Source organism: Camelus bactrianus, chromosome 10 (assembly GCF_048773025.1).
Source record: "Camelus bactrianus isolate YW-2024 breed Bactrian camel chromosome 10, ASM4877302v1, whole genome shotgun sequence".
NCBI lineage: Eukaryota > Metazoa > Chordata > Mammalia > Artiodactyla > Camelidae > Camelus > Camelus bactrianus.
In genome coordinates this window covers 42,626,186-42,645,572 of record NC_133548.1, presented here as the reverse complement: position 1 = coordinate 42,645,572, position 19,387 = coordinate 42,626,186, and the positions used below count along the sequence as shown (strand labels likewise).

The 19,387-nt window shown below is 45.9% G+C and overlaps 1 protein-coding gene across 5 annotated transcripts in view; it reads right to left on the bottom strand.

The window, feature by feature from the left end:
* Nucleotides 1-1,159: 1,159 nt before the first annotated feature.
* SCUBE2 (signal peptide, CUB domain and EGF like domain containing 2) overlaps nt 1,160-19,387 on the bottom strand; it is a 61,785-nt gene continuing 43,557 nt past the window's right edge. For all 5 annotated transcript variants that reach the window (XM_074372420.1, XM_074372422.1, XM_074372421.1 and 2 more), the window contains 7 exons: nt 14,510-14,680; nt 13,358-13,525; nt 12,491-12,652; nt 10,956-11,153; nt 9,633-9,785; nt 5,860-5,939; nt 1,160-5,053 (listed from right to left, as the gene is read on the bottom strand). In XM_074372420.1, coding sequence (XP_074228521.1) covers nt 4,901-5,053; nt 5,860-5,939; nt 9,633-9,785; nt 10,956-11,153; nt 12,491-12,652; nt 13,358-13,525; nt 14,510-14,680 — 1,085 coding nt within the window. In that variant the 3' untranslated portion in view covers nt 1,160-4,900. The remainder of the gene's footprint in view (nt 5,054-5,859; nt 5,940-9,632; nt 9,786-10,955; nt 11,154-12,490; nt 12,653-13,357; nt 13,526-14,509; nt 14,681-19,387) is intronic.

The following is a 19,387-nucleotide window of genomic DNA, read 5'->3' as shown; positions in this document are numbered from 1 at the left end:
TTTCTATTTTATTTATAACAGTTATCACCCTTGACTTTACACTCTATGTTTATTTTCTGTCTCCCCCCACTAGAATCTAAACTCCATGAGAGCATTTTGCCCATTACAGTATCACCAATTCCTCAATACCAAGCACTTTGTAAGCCCTCAGCAAATATGTTATATAATGAATGAATGAGAAAACATACAACAAAGAATTATTAGTCACTAAGGCCTGTAGTCACATTCCCCTAATGAGATACTCTGAAAACCATGCAATGTTGAGTTATGATCATTGTTTACGATAGGTGGGTTTAATTTGTATTTCTTTTATTCAGCGACAGCAACCTGCCTGTGAATTAGAATGGTTTCACCTTCTAAATCTATTTTGATCCTAGTGTGCTCTCTGGAGAGTGATCCCTGCTGAGTGGTTATGTCTTTGTGGCTGTCAGTCACAGGAACAGCCTTGCGGGGCCATTAGGCTGCTGAGGTTGGTCTCCTGCAGGCTGATCAGAACTGCCTGAAGGGAGAGGGAAGCAGAGTACCACAAATATTCAGGACACCCCTGAGCTGGGTGCACAAGCCCCTGGAGCAGATGTTACAGAGAGGAAGCCTCATCAAGGCTTCTAATTTCCTGTGGATGGATGGGCCCTACTGGCCATGCACAGGATCTGGATTCAGAGGCAGCTGTTGGCTTACCTGGCAAGAAGGTCATGGGTAATGGGGCTCCCGCGACTTGGTGAGGAGCCGCTTTACTCCAGCCTTACCTAATCCACGTGCCTCCTAAACACTGGCTAAGAGTGATGTAGACGTGGGTAAGGCTCCCAGGCCCCATCCTGCTGTGTGAAAGGAAGCAGAGATACTGACAGCCCCAGTCAGAGGTATCTAGTCTGAGCGGAGGAGATGGAGGCTAGGCCTGGTGTGGGCGCCCTGGGTTTCCCAGCACCCAGGCCCACCAGCTGCAGCGGTCAGCCGCAGGCAGCAGCCCTGTTACATCTTCCTGCAAAGGTTCTCAAGTCCTTGCTTTGTGTGGTGCAGTCGCTGCCTTTCCCAAGTTTCCACATGACAATTATAAAATCACCTGCAAACCTAAATCCAGTCAGTGCCTACAGACGACACACTTAACAGCTCAGAGAATGATTCAGAGGAAGCAATTTTCCAAAGTGAAGATAATCAGCTGTTTGTGTGAAAAGGCAAGCACTCTTTTATTAGCATTGGAAACTCAAGGGAAACGTGGCTAAATCCATAAAAGCAGCACTTCAGTAAATGGCTCCATAACAATATGCACAGCTGGAGGGCAGGCCGTGTGCAGGCCCTGCTCCCACCCAGAGTTCTCCCACAGGAACTTGCATTCGTGGAGGGCATGCAAAGCTCAGCTCGGACCTCTTCCTGTTTACTTAATCAGCAGCTCCTGGAAGTTCTGTCCCTGTGGCCAACAGGGACCCCAGAATTCAGAGTTCCCTGGTCTTCTTTTACCTACATATTTTTCCCGGGTGATCTCAACCCATCTCATTCTTCATTCTGTGACATTAGAATTCATATTCCAGCCCTGAGCTCTCCTGGGATCTGTTGCCTATTTGAACTCATTATCTGGGTATCTAATAGTCATCTCCTACTTAGAATGGCCAAAACTGAACTCTTGATCTTCTCTTCTTTTCCAATGTCTTATTAGTGCATAAGAAATAACCAAGTGACCCAAAACCTAGTGACTTAGAACAACAACAATCATTGATTTTGCTCGTAAGTCTGTCATTTTGGTTTAGCTCAACAAGGACTGCTCGGTGAAGCATCAGCTGGAGAATCCATACCTAAGTTAGCCCATTCACTCAGCTGGCAAGTTTTGCTGTCACCTGGGAGTCACCTGGGAGTCACCTGGGCTGTGAGCTGGGGGGGGCCTTGGTTCGACTGTTCACATGGCCTCTTCACAAGCTGATATGGCTTCCTCAAGGCATGGTGACTGAGGTCCCAGTGAGTTTCCCAAGAAGAGGAAGTGGCAATTGCCAGTGTCTGAAGTCCTGGGCCCAAAAACTGGTAAAATGTTACTTCTGCTATGTGTATTGGTTAAGCAGTCACAGATCCCAGATTTAGGAAGGGTAAAAGACCCCCAAGTTTCCATGGGAGGAACATCAAAGAATTTGTAGATGAGTTTTAAAATTGTTGCATGTCCCAAACCTGCTCCCCCTGCAGTATCCTCCATCTCCCAGTTGCTCAGGCAACTAGAGGTCATCTTTAGTTGCTGTCTTTTCCTTCCCCTTCCATCTAGGCAGCAGCAAGTTCTGCTGACTCTCTCCCCAAACATGTCCAGAATCCTCCTATTCTCTCCTCTCCACTACTAGCACCTCAGCCCAGACAACCTCAGCTCCCACTGGATGGCTGCTTGGTTTGTTAACTGCTCTCTGCCTCCAATGCCTACTTTCTAAAATCTATTCTCATGTAGTACTCAGAGCTACCTTTTAAAAACATAAATCAGATCATCCCACTTTTCTGTTTAAACCCCTCCAAAAGTTTCACAACATATTTAGAATTAAACCCAAAGCCCCCATTCTGGATTCCAAAACCCAGTATGCTCTGGCCCCTGTCCAGTTTCCTGGCCTCATCTTGTACCACTTGCCTTCGCACTAGGCTGTGACCTACACACATGCTTGTTCTTGCCTGATAGCATTTGCACTTGGCTTTCCTTGATCTGGAATGTCCCTCCTCCTGACTTTCCCAAGGCTGGTTTCTTCTTGCCATTTATTTTTCAGTTGAAATGTCATTTCCCCAGGGAGACCTCCACAATTCCCAAACCTAAAGCAGACATGCAGTTGTCTGCTACATTAACCTATTTTAATTTTCAGCATAGCACTTACTACTAGCTGATACTTTTCATGTTGATTTGTTCATTGTCTGTCTCCTCCCTCTAAAATGTAAGCTCTAAAATAACAAGACCTTGTCTGTCTTGTCACGGCGTGTCCCTAGGGCCTAGGATAGTGCCTGGCAAAGAGCAGATGTTGGATAATTATGTATGCTTTAGCAGGGAGAAACAGTAACCCCTGCTAGCCAGTCTTCCAACAGGACCACAGAGCCTCTTAGAGTGGTTGATGGGTACAGAGAGGAAAATTCAGGAGGGCCTCAGTGGCTCGTGCATGGGCCGGCTCCTGAGGGATGCTTCACAGAGACCAGGTTTAGGCAGCCTCCTTCCAACCCCCAGTGTACTGCCAGCCTTAGCCTTCTCCTGAAATCAGTGATACAGAATCAGACAGTCTTAAACACAAAGTTACTAACATGCTTGGACAGGATGGTGCAATTCTGCTCACCTCACTTCCACATCAGTCAGGTCATTAACTAATGTTATATTACATTTGAATTTTCATCTTATGGTCAGACTCAGAAATGTAGTTCAAATTCTGGCATGACAAATTCCAAGTACTTGTATTAATGATTATTTTTTAAAATGAAGACGTTCAAATTTTTGAAGGAAAACTTAGAGATGGGTGTTTAGGACCATCCAAATAAAGAAGAAAGATTTGATTAGATAGGTTATAAAAAAAACCACTGAGGTGAAAAGTGAGTTCAACAATAAATGAGATAGTCTTTGTTTTCTTTAAAAATATTTGTTAACCTTTTTTTGTACTTTGGCATAGGGAATTGATGGTGTACAGAGTTAGTTTGTTATTGAAATTAAACACTATGGTTGTGAGTAGTCAGCCTAATCATTAGGGAAATGGCAGCTTGTTTGATAGGGTTCTTTTTTATTCACCTGTGGATTTCAATTTTTAAAAATTCAATAATATTGAAAAATCAAGTTCCTATGGGAGAAAAGGATTGTGAGGGCCCGTGGGGCTGCCTGAAAGTGAGAGGGTTCTGTGGTGCTTAGAGGCCCGGATTTGTGTAGCTGCTTCTGGCAGTGGTGTGAGCACTCAGGGAGAGAGACCACCCTGAACACTGCCGTTTGTGCCTTCAGAGCCGGGTCAGTCTCTGACCTTGGAGATGGGGAAGGCAAACATGAGAAGCGGGTCTGCCCCATGTCCCACCTGGACCCAGGACACCCTGGAGGGGGAAGCCCATGGCGAGAGAGGACCCTTGGCGGTACAGACTGAGGGTTTGTGAAGTCTCCTTTTCATGATGACAGATGATTCTCATCCATCAAGGAGATCACATCCAATCTGAACTCTCCAGGCCCTACTGCGGTGCCCAGGTTGTGTCTGAAGGCACAGCTGGGGGTGTAAGACTAGCTCTGTGCACTTGCTACGAGGTGGAAACTGGAACAAGGACGGCCATCAATAGGTCTACATGAGGATGTCTGTGGAAGTGCTTAGTTTCTATCTTCTGATTTCAAAATCTTTCTGCTTTAAGTCTTTTTTAGTGATCACTGCTTAGAACTCAAGCTGCTGGGATCAAACTTAGGTCACACAGCCTGGAGAAGACTGTGCAGAAATCAAGTCCTCCCAGGTCTCGGGCAGGTGGATGGTACCTGGATAGCTCTCCCTCCCCTTGTCCTGCTCTGCCTGGTCAGAGCCTGCATCTGACTGCAGAGGGCCCCCTGACAGAGGGCTCTGCTGGAAGAAGGTGACGTTTGGGACAAGGCAGCCCTTCTGGGGCCTCCCGTCCAGGAAGAGGAGTGAGGACCAAGAAGGACAGGTGAGTCTCACCTGCGCTGACTGAAGTCCCACTCAGCCAGCACTTGATGAATCCAAGACATCTGCCCACAGCAGTGAGAAGCGGGTAAGACTCAATGCCGTTCTCAGTCCACATCCACAACGCTGGGAAAGAAAAACCAAGTTCCATTTACCAAAATATCTGTATTATCTATAAAAATTGAACTCTAACCAGTCACTGCTACTAGAGGCAGCATTATCCGACTCTGCTGGCTGCAGAAACAGATGGCTGTGTCCCACCAGCCCATGGGCCGAACATTGTGCTGAGTGGCACGTGGGCAGACTCATTTGTAAGGCCTCAAAAACCTGGACACTTTGGAACGTAGCAATCGGATGAAGGATCTTGGAAACATTTCTCGGGACTCCTGGGCTGTGTACTTGAAATAGTTCTGGGGGTGGGCCAGGACATCAAACAGAGCCTTGATCAGTTTCTTATCCTAAAAAGAACATAATTTTTGTTACTGGGCCAAAATATTTAAACATTACAACATTGAAGTATAACATCTCACGGTTAGGCAATAGGTTGATTAGCTGAAAAACACTTTGTGAAAATTGTTTCTCTGATTTTTTTTTTTTGAAAAATTTTTTGGGAGGGAGGGTAATTAAGTTTGTTTGATTATTTAATGGAGGTACTGGGGACTGAACCCAGGACCTCATGCATGCTAAGCATGTGCTCTACCATTGAGCTATACCCATCCCCAGCCTCTGATTTTTATCTTTTTTTCCAATTTTTATTTTTCCTAATTATCTACAAAAAGCACATATTACTTGTATAAAAGAAAATTTGATACATAAAAAATTGTTTTTCTAAACCAGATGACAACTTTGGAATTTGGGGAATATTTATAGGGTTAGTGGTGTGGCAACTGTTTATTTATACTTAAAAGTATCTAAAATTTGGTGAACTTCAGCCTTGAAGGATGAACAAGGAGCCAAGAATCTTCAACTATTTGGAGAATGAACATGAAAACACTATTTGCCACTGGCTTGGATTTATGGTAAACAAGTTTCCCACTGCTCCTCCACATATTTCTAAATGAAAAACATACAACTTTACTTGACAACACTAAAAACTGCCACTAGAACTAAAAAAAAAAAATCTGGTAAGATACAAAACTGACCTCAGCCCAGAGCAGGCTTACTGTCTGAAAGGTAGCAATATGGGGCAGGGGGAAATCCTTCCTCAGTGGTGCTTGGAGAGCCCTTTGTGTGACTGCTGTGCCCATTTTAGGTACATACTCACCTTAAGTATTTCCTGATGGTTCTCAGATGCGTAGAGCCTGCCATCTCGAACTATGTCTTCAATGAGTTCCTGGTAGTCCTCTGTTTGCATAAAGGACATATTTTGCATTTGTATGGCTTAGTTATTTGTCAGCTCACTCTTTCTTTCATTTTAAAATAAGGTTCTGAGAAATGCCTCCTCTGTAGCTGCCATGAGAACAATGACCCCTCTGGTACTAAGAAGGCAATAGGAGAGAACTTCCACAACCCCACCACCTCTGCTCACCCACTGGCATCTGCACCCACCTTTCCTGTTTCTTCTTCCCTCAGACGAGCCCTCTGTGCAGCCAAGGCCCATCCCTCCACTTTGCTTACCCTCTATGTTCTCTCACCAGATCAAGCGCACTGTCCCTGTCCCACTGTCCTTCCTTTCCTACAATGAACATGTTCTCTCTCTGCATCTTTCCCATCAGCATGCAAACATGCTGTTACGTCTCCAATTAAAAAGACCCTCTCTGAATGATGGAAATGTTAGCCATCTTGATTGTGGTGGTGGTTTCATAGGTGTATACTGTTATCAAAATTCATCAAATTGTACATCTGAAATATGTGTAGTTTACTGTACAGGAATCACACCACAATAAAGATGGTTAAAAAAAAAAAAAAGACCCTCTCTTGACCTTACTTCTACCTCCAGCTTCCATCCATGTCTCTGTTCCCCTTTGTAGCAAAACTCCTTGAAAGAAGTGTCAACACTCACTGTCTCTAATTCTTTTCTCTCTCAAACCCAGTCCCACCAACCCTGGCCCCCACCATTCCTGCAAAGCTCTTGTTGGGTTCACCAGTGATCTCCATGTTGCTATGTCCCAAAGGTCAACTCTTGGTCCACATATTCCTTGATGTATCAGTAGCATTTCAAGGTTTAGCCTGTTTCTTACAATCATAATTCAAATCAAGCATATACAAAACACAATATTTTTCAAATGCCACGCAGAAAAAAAATGCCTCTTTGTATACATATTATGTGCCACAAAACCAAACAAATCATAAGAACATCATTGGAACTGTGTGGGAGGAGTTCTTGAAAATGTTTCTCCTAGTCAAGGAATGGTAGATGGAAATTCATAGGATAATACAATCACTAATTTCACGCATGTACAATATCTCTGGTACCCTATTCATGTGGTCTCTTCTTATCCTTTTATTTTAGTGAACATAAAATATGTCACATATGAGTAAGGGCACGTTTTCTTTAATCTTGAATTCCATTGCTGCAGTCTCCACCTCAAATCCGTAGCTCCCTCTGATGTTGGGAGTTCACCATTAGAGAGTTCACAGCACCATGCCTGCTGCTGCGCTGGAGAGCTCTTTGCCACCACGCCAAATGCTTCCAGACTGCCATCTTTTAAGATTCCCTCTGCTTTTAAGAACTACTGTGTCTCGTCACTTGCTCCAACCATCATGAGAAAAGCGCTCAAGTGTTGTAGGTAAGAACTCAGGCCCTGGAGTCCCAAAGTCCCCTGCAACTTTGTCCTGCTGTGATCTCGAGCCAGTTACTTAAATCTCTAAGCCAGAGTGGCCTCCTGTGTACAATCAGGAAAGGGTCGTGTCTACCACATGGGCAGCTGTGAGGAATGTGCCGTGTCGAGGGCACTCGGGACGTGCCTAGGCCTCATAAGCTCAGCACAGGTCAGCGAGGCTACTGCGCTCCCTGCTCTCCCAGCCAGTGGGCTAGCCTGTGGCAGCCTCAGCTGCCCCTTCTCAATGTGATTTCTATTCTTCTGGGCTTGAAACCACATATCAAACTTGTCTGAAATAGATGTTAAGTTAAAAATTAAATAGGCTCTGAGTGAGGACCCGAAAAGGCCTCTGCATGGCCAAAGCAGCAGTTGTTGCTTTTTAATTTTCAATTTATTTATTTTTACTTTTTTGTTTCTTTGTTTTGTTTGGGAGGGGTGATTAGGTTTTTTTGTTTGTTTGTTTGATTTAGTGGAGGTACTGGGGATTGAACCCAGGACCTTATGCATGCTAAGCACAGTACAACTGAGCTATACCCTCCCCCATCCCTCCCCCCAAAGAAGCCGTTTTCAACTATTTTCTGCTGTGACGTATGCCAGGCACACTCTCATGGGCCTAACCAGGGTTATGTGTAGCATCCTCTGGTTCGAGCTACAACTCTTTATTTGAATTAAAAAAAAAATCAAGACATTTTCATGCGACACAGAGTTGAAAACACCTGGACAAAAGTGTATGAGTTTTGGTGACATTTACTCTGGAGTCTCCGTGGCTTTTTGGTTCCTTCCTGATTCCAGAAAGGGAGGCTGTCACCTGGCTGCCGTCAGGGAGATAAGGTTCTCTGTGTCTCAGCAGAAGCACATGGGAGCCACGTGTCTCCACCTAGGAGTCTGATACCAAGAGCCCTTGTCTCAGGGTCTGACATGGTTTCAGGCACAGGGATGATGATTCTAGCTTTTGTCACATGTAAATAAACTCTGTGAGGTGTTTTTAGGAAATCCATAGAATACTGTCTTTCCAAAACACCTACTTTTGGCACTTGCCTGCCTAAAAACCTTCAATGGCCCCCTAAAAGATTAGGTCTACCCCCCTGAGCTTGGCACTCAAGGCTCTTCACAGCCTAACCCCACCCTATTCTAATCTCATTCTCCTGCTAAGCCCTATGCACCTTACCAACTAGCCAAATCAGGCTTTTCATCAGCCCCCAACATGCCGAGTACTCCATCCTTTGGCCTATGTCACTCCCTTTTTTTGAATGTTCTTCCTCCTATTTATATGAAAATTTATATATTCTTTCAAGACCCAAATCTCTTGAGGATTTGCTCTACTCTTTCCAAAAACCCATGCAAAATTAACTGCTGCCCCTTCCTCTCCTCACACAGAGTTTTGTCCAAGCCCATTATAGCATCTATGACACTATACGCTTTTTTGTGTCTGTGTCACTAACCATGTTGTCTCCAGCACCTCACCCAATATCTGGCATAGTAGATGCTCATTAAATATTTGTTGCATGAAAAAAATATTTGTTGCATGGATGAATGAATACATTCATGATGAACAGATGATTCTTCCCCCAGTAGATCAGGAGGTCCCCCAGGACAAGATCCAATTCATTTTGTATTCCTAGTAAATGTTTGTTACCCAAGGCTCAGAGCTAAGTATGGCCCCAGGGCTCACGTGGGCCACCCCTTCATTTAACAAGAAGAAAATAAAACCAGAGAAGTCATCTAACTTGCCCCAAATCACACAGCAAGTTAGTGGCATAGAGAGGACCAGAACTCAGGTCTTTTCCCCCTCCTTAGGATTCTGTATAACAAAAGCCACAGTCGTAATAAGTTATTATTTATTGAGCATCTACCATGTGCCAGGCACCACACCAAGTCCTTTGTGGATTATCCCACTGAACTCTTACATTAAGTCTAGTGACTATCCTCATTTACACATTAAGAAAATGAAGCTTAGAGATGTAAGTAGTATAACACAAAATCACAGAAGAGATCATACCCAGCCTGGCTGACTCCAACGCCTATGTTCTTACCCACCCAACTATGCTCACTTTTATTTACTTTCTAAAAACATCTTTCTATCCCTGCAGTCAGTGTCCCTGAATGCCTGTTGAAAATTTGGCACCTGTGAGTCAGCAGTGTCCTTTCTCCTTATCCTGCCCCCTTTCTGAGCATGTGTGCCTGTCAGCAGTCCACCAGCTGGCCCAGAAGTTGGTTGTGTTCAAAGCAGAGAAGCTTCTCACACATGTGGCAGCCTGAGCTTCACAGCGCTTACCATCATACGTCACATACGGGACCTGGAACCCTCTGGCGCTATTCCCTTCATTGGACTTAAACTGAATCCACAGCCTCTTGGATCTGGAGGTGAAGGCGATGGGGCGTTCGTAGGTCTGGCAGGTTTCATACGTTGTCACAGAATTGGACGAAGCTGCCAAGGGAAATTGGGGGGGGACGGGGTTCGAGACTCATCACTGAGCGTGCAGACAGTGAACACTCATCTTTCACTCACAGCACACCACTCACATCGCAAATCAAGTTATGCTGAAGGGCTCTTCAGGACCAGCTGAGCCATTGAAAGGGCCACAGTCCCGGAAATCCTGTAGATGTAGCTGGCGATTGTGGGCCCCAGGGAAGGCTCACTGGCAGGCCCATGGCTGGCTAACAGCAGCAGCCCAGGCTGCAGCAATTGAAGGAGCTGAGGACACAGCCTGCACGTTCCAGACCCAACCTGCTGTAACCTGGTGGTAATCACCACTACTCACTGCACGCTTCCTGAGACCAGGCAGCGTGCTAGCACTTTATCTCGCTCAAACCCCTGAAAACCATAGGAAGTTCTCACTTACAGAGGGATTCAGTACTTGCCCAGGGTCACACAGCCAGTATGTGGAAAAAAATCAGGATTCAAACCCACACGTGACTTCAGACATTGTAACCACTAATAAGACATAGCAAACACCTAGTGGCTCCATGTGTCATTATTATTCCAAGTGCTTTACAACTACAAACTCATTTCTTCCTCATGATAACCCTATGAGGTAGCAGCTCTTATTGTCCTCACTTTAACAGATGAGCAATCTGAGGCACAGAAAGTTCCAGAATGTATTCCCAAGATCACAGAACTAATAAGAGGTGGGGCTGGGATTCAGATCCAGGCAGCCTGGCTACAGAGCCCCCTCACTACACTGCCTCTAAGCAGCATCCCTTTCTGGGCACATGGTCATTAATCAGGCTGGACCATGCCCTTGGCCTTGGTCAGTTCCCAAGCCACAAGCTACTTCCCAGGGTGAGGCAAGTGTCTGGGATCAGCCCTGCGTGAGCTTCACTGACACTCCATGTCCTTGTGGACGAGGGTCCCCAATGAGCACCGAGGGGAAAACTGACTTGCAGGATCACTGCCTCTAGGGTTCAGCAAGAGGCCTCAACGTGTGTTTTTGGTCTAAATTTTGTTTCTTGGCAAACTCTATAAACTCACATCCCATCTCTCTTTGAATACAGAGGTGACATTCCAGGCCTGCTTCTCCCATTTAAGCCAGGCAGCATGCCACCAGAGTTCCCAGCTGGCCTCAGAAGGGGAGGGCAGCAGACAGGTGAGACGCACCAGTTTTCCGCATCACCAGGTAGTCTCCACAGTCGTCCTCTATGGGCAGGAAGATCTCAGGGACCACGATCAAGATGCGGCGCTTAGGCGGTGGGTTGATGGTCCAGGTACACTCGGTGTTGGCTGGGTAATTGCCTGGGTAGTTTGGGGACTCAATGTATCCGGTGAAATCTCCCAGCTCCCCTCCACATCTTCTGTCTGGAAGAGGAAACGCCCTGAGTTATGAAGGCACGACACAGCCATCATTCTGTCCTGACCAGAGCCAGCTCAGCTGAGGAGAGTCACTGCGTCCCTATGGCCCTCAAGGAACAGAGCCTGGAGATGTGTCTGCCCCGTAATCCCCAGGGCCCCCTGGGAGCCCACACAGAGCCCACCCCTCCGAGTTCCCAGGGTACATTTTCTCATTAACTTGAAGGCATTCAAGGTCAGAGACAGGTGTTTATGAAACAAAAGGATAACTTTAGTTTTCCCGATTTTGTTTACACAGTCCAAGTGCCAGGAGAACCCATGGCATAAGACTCGTAGGTCTGTCAAAATAGGGAGAATAGAGCTACTGCTCAGCAGAGGAAATCCGACCCTTTCCTAGTGATCTTTGATGAGGACGTGACAGCCATATTCTTTTATGTTTCTCTCTGGTCAAGGCCATGCTTTATTTTTAAGTGAAGAAGAGAATTCCATTTAGCTCTCAGTCAGTATGGGGCATGCTGGATACTCACCTCTAGCACCAAAGGCAAGGAGCACACACTTGTGGGTACACATACACACACACACACCACCTCAGCCATATCTTCATTCATTGAACCTCCACTCATCCAACAAATATTCTTGTCCTCAAGGAGCTTATTATTTAAAACTGTCAGGTGAACCTGGGCAGGAGAAGAGGTTGAAGGGATAACCTTTCTTCTCTCTGATTGTAACTGGGATTTATTCTTCTCATTAGAAAAAAATAAAATAAAGAGACTTTTGTTCCTGGAGCAAAAAGCAGGAGGGGAGAGCCATGGAGTCGAGAAAACTGCATTCCAGCCCGAAGGGCGACCTGTGGCTCCGAAGAGCCAACCAAGGACCAGGGGTGGGAAGACAAGGAAACAGATTCCGTCTTGGTGGGGGGAAGAATCTTGTCACACTGTAAACTTCCCAAATCTAACCTACCAACAGACGAGGATATTCCAAGTAGCAGTAAGCTCCTTTTCAAGGCAGGGGCTCTCTCTGCAATCCTACCACCCATGCTGTCTGCAGGGCCAGGAACTTATTCTGCTTGAGAATGCTTCAATGCTTGCTGAACTCAGCTGAACTGAAATTTTGCTTTTGGGAGGAAATTACAGCAAGTGCAGTGTGTGCATGTGCCTGGAGAAGGAGTCTGGATGAACACCGGTGAGCACCTGCAGACCAAGCCCTGCTCTCCTCAGCGCCCATCTGCAGAGCCATGAGCTGAGCTAACAACATCTCTGTGGTCCTGAACCTACCTGGTTCCAGCCCCCACCCCACCCCCACCCAGGAACATACCGTCTTAATCAGAACTGTGAAAAGGGACCTACTTTTACAGTGGATTATGTTTGTGGAGCCATCAAAGTCAGTTGTGGTATTTCCTGGGCAGGAAACACAATTATTTTTTCCAAATTCAGGCTGGTATGTTCCTGCTGGGCACCGAATACATCGGTGGGTGGTGGTGTTGTAGAAATGTCCAGGTGAACATTGAACTGTGGGGGTGGGGGAGGGTGGAGAAGGGAAAAAGAGAGAGAAAGAGACCATGTTTTCATCAAATGCAACACAAAAGGGTTCACAGTTCGTGAAAGAAATGTTCATGCTCAAATGAAGTACTGCTTTCCTACTAATCTGGGGCTAATCAACACTTAATTCCCTAAATAGCCAGCTTGGGTGGGACTTGTGACTCATGACACTGAGAAAAACACAAAGGGAACAAGGTACGGGTGTATCTTCAGAGTTTACGGTCCATGCAATGCTCACAGCCCGAGTCTTCACGCACAGGGTGCTTGTGAGCATGCAGGGTGTAGATCTGACACCAGGCTCCTGCAGGGACAGCGGAGTGGGGCCCTGGAGAAGGGGTAGGGCCTGTCTGGAGGGGCGTGCTCCAGGTAAGGGTATGGACATAGAGGGAGCTGTGGACTAAACCTGCCCATCCTCCCTGGTCGGTGGTCCCTGCAGTCAGCCCCGTCTGAAGGGGCCAAGGTGGCTGGAGGGGGGTAGTGGGGGACAGTGTCTAGGAGTTCTCCTGCCCCCTGCAAATCCTGCAGGGGCAAATGGCCCTGGAGACCTGGCCTCCCTGTCACTGGGGCACCACATGGGGCATCTTGGGGCTGGGCTTGATCAGATCTCTACCAGACCCCCAGGGTTCTCCAAAGGGGAATTCAGTTTCAGGAAAAGGCAAGCTGCTAAGTCCTCACCTCTGGTTTCACAGTCCTGGAAGGAAGTGGCTCCCAGGTGTTTGGTGGGGAGGCCTCCTCCACAGGGAAAGCAGGAAGTACGGCCGGCTTCAGGCTGGAATGTGCCCAAGGCACACAGCTGGCAGGGTGCAAAGCCATCCGTGGAATATTCACCAGGTTGGCACAGACCTGGGGGGATGAATGACCCTAGGTGAGCAAAGCCTCCAGGGAAGTTGAGATCAGAGAGATGTGCTCAGGCCTGTCACCCTGTGCTGACCTCAGCTCCCACCTCAGTGAGGAGAGCCTGTCCTGCCCTGCTGCTGACCCTGTCTAGGTCACACAAGAGTGCCTGAAGCTGACATGCAGGGCTACACAGCACAGTGCAAAGGTGGAAGCCAAGGATAACAGGTCAAAGACATGGTAGGAGTCACACGGTCAATCTGAGGACCTGATTTTTAAACCAGAAAAGGTCCTGCAGTTGAGTTTGGAGTCATGAAGGTGGGAACTAAAGCTGAGATTCACTGGAAGGGGAGGCAGGGCTCCGATGCACTCTGCCATGGACATCCCCTACAAATCGCCACATCAAATCACACCTTTCATTTGAGTCCACAGAGTGTCAGTACAGCTGTCCCTTCTGTTTAATAAAGACAGTTACCAATAAAATAAATAAGTCCGCAGAACCTAAGTAAGAGTGGTTCCAGAGTTAAAATTTTATTAGAGACAAATAAAAACTCTTAAAACTGAGTTTTAACAAAATAACCAGATGAACATATTTTAAAAAAACCAATAAGCTCTGACTTTGAGACTAAAGCTGGAAGAATAATCAGGGCTACTTTCTCCATTTTTTGACACTTTCAGGCAGCCCCTACACACTGGGGGATCACTCAGGTGATATCTATATACAGTGATTCAATATGCAGTTGCAACATTTACACATTTTTTTCTGCCAAGGTATTCTATAAGATCATTTATTTGTTCAAGTGAGCGTCAGCGCAGCATGTGTCAGGCACTGAACTAGGCTCTGAGAGCCAAGAATGAGCCCAGTACAGTCCCTGCTCGTAGGAATTCCATGGTGCAGAGTGCATCATCTACACTGAAATGCTACTTATGCCTTCCGTCTACACAATGATACCAGAGACTGCAGGAGGAAGAAGGGGCAGACAGAATTCTTACCTCCACATTCAGACACATTCCAAGCTTCCAGAGTCTTCAGGGCCCCAGGATTTTCTGGTCTTGGGCATGGTTCACATGTGACTTGTCCCTCCTCGGTTTGGTAGGTTCCATTTGGACATAAAATGCAGCGTTCTTGTGTGCCATCATAATAAGTCCCAGCCCTGCAACTGACTAGCCAAAGGGGGAAATGATCTGGTCAGTGAGGGACAGAGGCCAAGGAAGGATAATGTGAGTGACAGAGATGAAGGTAAACAGATGGCTTTGACCCAACACCTCCCCAATCAACCCCTCTGAATACAGAATGTGTGCCACCTCTGGGTTCCCTGAGCACACCCCTCTGCCAAGATCCTTGTCATTCACTGTAAAAGGCATTTACAGGTCTTCTCTCCCTAGACCATGAGCTTCTTGGGAACCAGGATCACAGTGGCCCTAATTATTTTTGAGCACAAGCACTTAATGACATTCCCTACTTAACGAGGCTGTCAGAAGGAGTATAAAGGTGAAAATAATTCATTAAATATAGGGCTGGTGCTGGAAGAATAGAGGGGGTGCTGTTAATTCTGGCTGGTGGCATCCCGGAAGGCTTCCTAGAAGAAGCCACGTTTGTGTCAGGCCTTGAAGGATGAGTAGGAGCTCCCCAGATAAAAAAGGGGGCAGGTGAAGATTCATGCCTAACATGTGGGAGGAAAGGGAAGAAAGGATAGACTGAGGATAGACTGAAAAAGTCCTTGAATGCCAGGCATTTGGATTTTATCCTGCAGGTAAAGAAGCCATCGAAAGGTGAGGAATACCACCAGAAGCTGTGTTTTGAAAAGATCACTCTCTGTCGGTTGTGGGGAGGGTGATCTCAAGGGTCTTCAGATAAACTCTGCAAAATAGCATGCTTCATATTTGTAATAAAATTAATACATTACAGAGAGTAAACCCTGGTAAACGTCTCCTGAAATAGTCAACACAAGGAAATGAATAAACTGTGCTTCTGATTATATTTTGGTGTTATTAGTTAAACATGGGCTTATATCTTATTTTAGGATAGGAACAGAAAGTAAATATACTGAATTTTGGGTTCCCTAATGTAATATTTAAACATCATCATAACCATCATAATAGCCTTTCTGATGACTGACGTTCAGTACTCAGCGAGCTACTAGACACCATGCCACAAGCTTGACACGTGTTCTCTCTTTTCAGTCCTGGAAACAACCTGAAGGAACAACCTATGATTAGCACCACTGCACAGAAACAGAAACTTAGGGATGTTAAATAATTCTGCCAAGATCCCACAGCTAATCTGTGAAATTCACCTACAGTGAGCTCAAGACCTTTGAGTTTAAAGAGGAAAAAGGTCATTGAACAAAAATGTAGACTGAATCACAATTACAGACTTTGCCAACAATTCTCTATGGGGTATCAGGAGAGTTTGACTGGAATAAACACATACTCTTTTATACCTAAGCAAGAAATAGAAAACAAAATATCACTTGATAAAAGTAGCTATTATAGCTCTTGAATGTGTGTAAGGGGGAACACTGGTTTTCATTCTAGCCTACAAATGTAATTCACATATGTACTTTTAGCGTTAAACATGGCAAAGTTCTCTATTACCAGTAATAAAAATGTCTTCTCATTATTTATTCCATAATCTAAAGAAACCAAAAATGAGGCTTCTTAAAAAATCATAGTAAGCCAAAATACGCCACATTTCAAATATTACTTCTCCAATTAAATGCAATCAATAAAGTCTACTCTAAAGTAATATTTGATAGTTTTTTATATTGCTTGGATTTTCTTTTATAATATGCACATATCATTTTAATTTAAGTTTATGATTTTTTTTAAAAATTAAAAGTGAATCAAACTCTTGCTTTCTTGTCAAACAACATTATAATGAGGATAGTGCAGAGAACTGTGGCAGACAGAGCCGATAATTCCAGACTGAGTCTCTAAATGCAGCCCTACTGGATAATGGTTTCCATAATTACTCTGGTTTCAGCTCATCTCCCATGAAAAGCTGCACCGAATTATGTGCTAGGAATTCGTGGCTTTTTATCCTGTATCTCACCTGACTATCCCAGGGCCTACAGCAGGCCAGTACATGAGGGCATAACCCCTGCACGGTTCTAACAACCCAACTGTCATGAAGACTGGCAGAAAGTAAATAAAACCAAGCCCCTCTAGCCCAAGCTATTTCCATTTTGGGGACAGCTGTTACCACAACACTCACTCACCTAAAGGGACAGTGCCCATGCGATGGCAAGGATTCCAGTGGCCTCATGAGTCATACCTTAGACTCAGATTCCATCCCAGTTCCTCTGGCAGAAAACAATCCCCTCCACAGGTGGACGAGAATCGTTCTCACTGCAAAGAGGAACTGGATGGCCTCTCGCTGCTCTGGGTGTCCACTCCTCCTTAGAACTACTGAACACCCACCCCACACACCTTTGAAAAGTTACATTTTGCGAAGCCTCATAATCTCCCACGTCTGTTGCAATTTCTCAAGTGAGCAGAGGACTGAGAAATGCCCCTTGGGCCGCTGGGTTCTTTGTTCTCACAGTAAAAGACCTGCTCCACGGAAACACACTCATCTTGTCACTCACAGTTTCCATTTCCCTTCCAGAGAAAGAATCCATGCCAAGCCCCTTCCACATTCACTTGTTTCTTTCACAAGGTAAAAATGAGCTAAACACGAAAAAGCGATTCTGAAATGCCATAAAGAAATGTCTGAAAACAGCTCTTTGCAAAAGTGCTGCAGATCTGGCCTACAGAGACCTGGATCCCAGTCCCAGTGGCTTCTCTCTCCTCGAGCAGCCGGCTTGTTTGCTGCCCCAGACAAAGGAGTCAACGCCCCCAGAACACTTCAAGATCACAGCAAAGCTTTTGTGTGTCTTCAGTGACCATTAAAATCCGATTCTCAAATCCAGCACAGCTGTTTTCTCCCCTCTTCAAAAAAAAAACAAGAAAGCTTTTCTGATGCAAAAGGGAGAGACCAGCGGGGACCAGGATTAATGGTGACGAAGAGACCTAAGGCTGGCCCTCTTTTCAACACCACGGCCTTTGAGCATTTCAGGCTATGGACAAACACATGGTCTCTCTACAGCTCAGATGGTGAACCCAATAAAAGAGGTCACCCTCCAGCATGTTTTCTTAAGAATCACACCCTGACTTCTGAAGGAGAGCCCGGGGCAGCCCACTCGAATTCCCAGGGTCTCCTGGAGCCGCCACGTTGCCACAGCTCAGAGACGAGGTGCTCGAGGCAGAGGTGTGGCTTCAGGATCCTGGGCTGAACCCCTTTCACATGTTTCAGGATAACAGGAGATAGCACCCCCTCGCGCTAAGAGGCGGACTTGTCACTCTGTCCGGGGTTTTGGTGTGTGCTCAGAACATTCTTATAGTTGGGGCAGTGAGCTGAGCCCCACTTGGTGCCTTCCCTGCTGCGTTCCCCAGGGCCTGCCACGTTTTCTTCATGCCTAGTGAGTGGGGCTGAGATTTCACTCCCTGTAGAGTACCTCTTTTGCCCCCAATTTAAGTCTCTCCCCCAAAGATTTGCCCTTTGCTCTCTATTCTCTTAATATTAGCAACTATCCTTGGGATTTCATCTGCTGTCCCTGGGAAGACTTATCTACTCACTTACGTAAATACTTAGCCCTGCAGGGAGGATACAGCTCAGTGGTAGAGAATGCTTAGCACGTGCGAGGTCCTGGGTTCCTCCATTTTAAAAAAATTAAAAATTAATTAATTAATTAAAATTTTTAAAACCTAATCCCCCCCCCCCAACAATGCTTAGCCCTGACTATGTGCTGAGTCTGTTCTAGGAGCTAGAGAGACAGTAGAGAAGAAGACAGACATGGCCCTGCCCTAAAGGGGCTCTCACTCTAGTGGAGAATATGGCCTATAAATGAGCAAACAAATAAATATACAGTAGAATGCTAACTAGAGGTAAGTGCAACGGAGAAAAGTAAAACAGGGGAGGAGGGGAAGGAAGAGAGTGATGGGGGTGGAGCTTGCACGAATGCTATTTTAGAAGAGCAGCCGGGAAATGGCCTCTCTGAGCAGAGATCAGTGTGAAATGAGGGCCACAGCCTTGTGACGGTATTGCCTAATACCAAAAAGCCAGTGTAGCAGGAACACAGTGAAAGGGGCTGGGTGATAAGAGACAAACTCTAAAAGCAAGCAAGGGCCAGACTACTGAGGTTCTTGAAGGTCGTGGTAAGAAAATGAGACCATACTTGAAGTGTGCTGGAGGTCTTGCATGGGGCGGTGATATGATCTGACTTATGTGAGTGTGGAGAAGAGACGGAAGGCAGGCCAGCCTGAGGGGAACAATTCAGAGCCTATCACAATAGACCGGGCGGGAGATGGCGGTGGTGTGGAACAGAGAGTTACTAACGGAGGGAGGGAAAGCCAGTTAGACTTGGGATAGACTCTGAGGACAGATCACACAGGATTTGCTAATGGATCCCATAAGGAGCATGACAGAACAAGAAGACTGAGGTTTTCAATGTGAGCAACTGGGCAAACAGGGATGCCAGTCATGCAGATGAAGCAGAAGCAGGTTTTATTTTGGAGGGAGGGAGAATAAAATGTTTTGTTTAGACACGTTGAGTGTTAGATACTTTTGGCCATGCAAGTGGGGAGGCACTGACTGACTTGCTTCTTTTCAGTGTCTTGAGAAGAATTTCAGTTTAATTATGGGTCATTGAATAGATTTCCTGATTATATTATCTAGTTTCAACCAAACTAACCATCACAAAATAGAAAGCAACTTCAAATGATTCTTGTAGAAACTCTGGAAGTGATGCAGGACCAGCGATGCAGGACCAATGATGCAGGCGCAGGTGAACAACAGGGAAGGACAGAGCTGACACAGCTTGTTCTTCT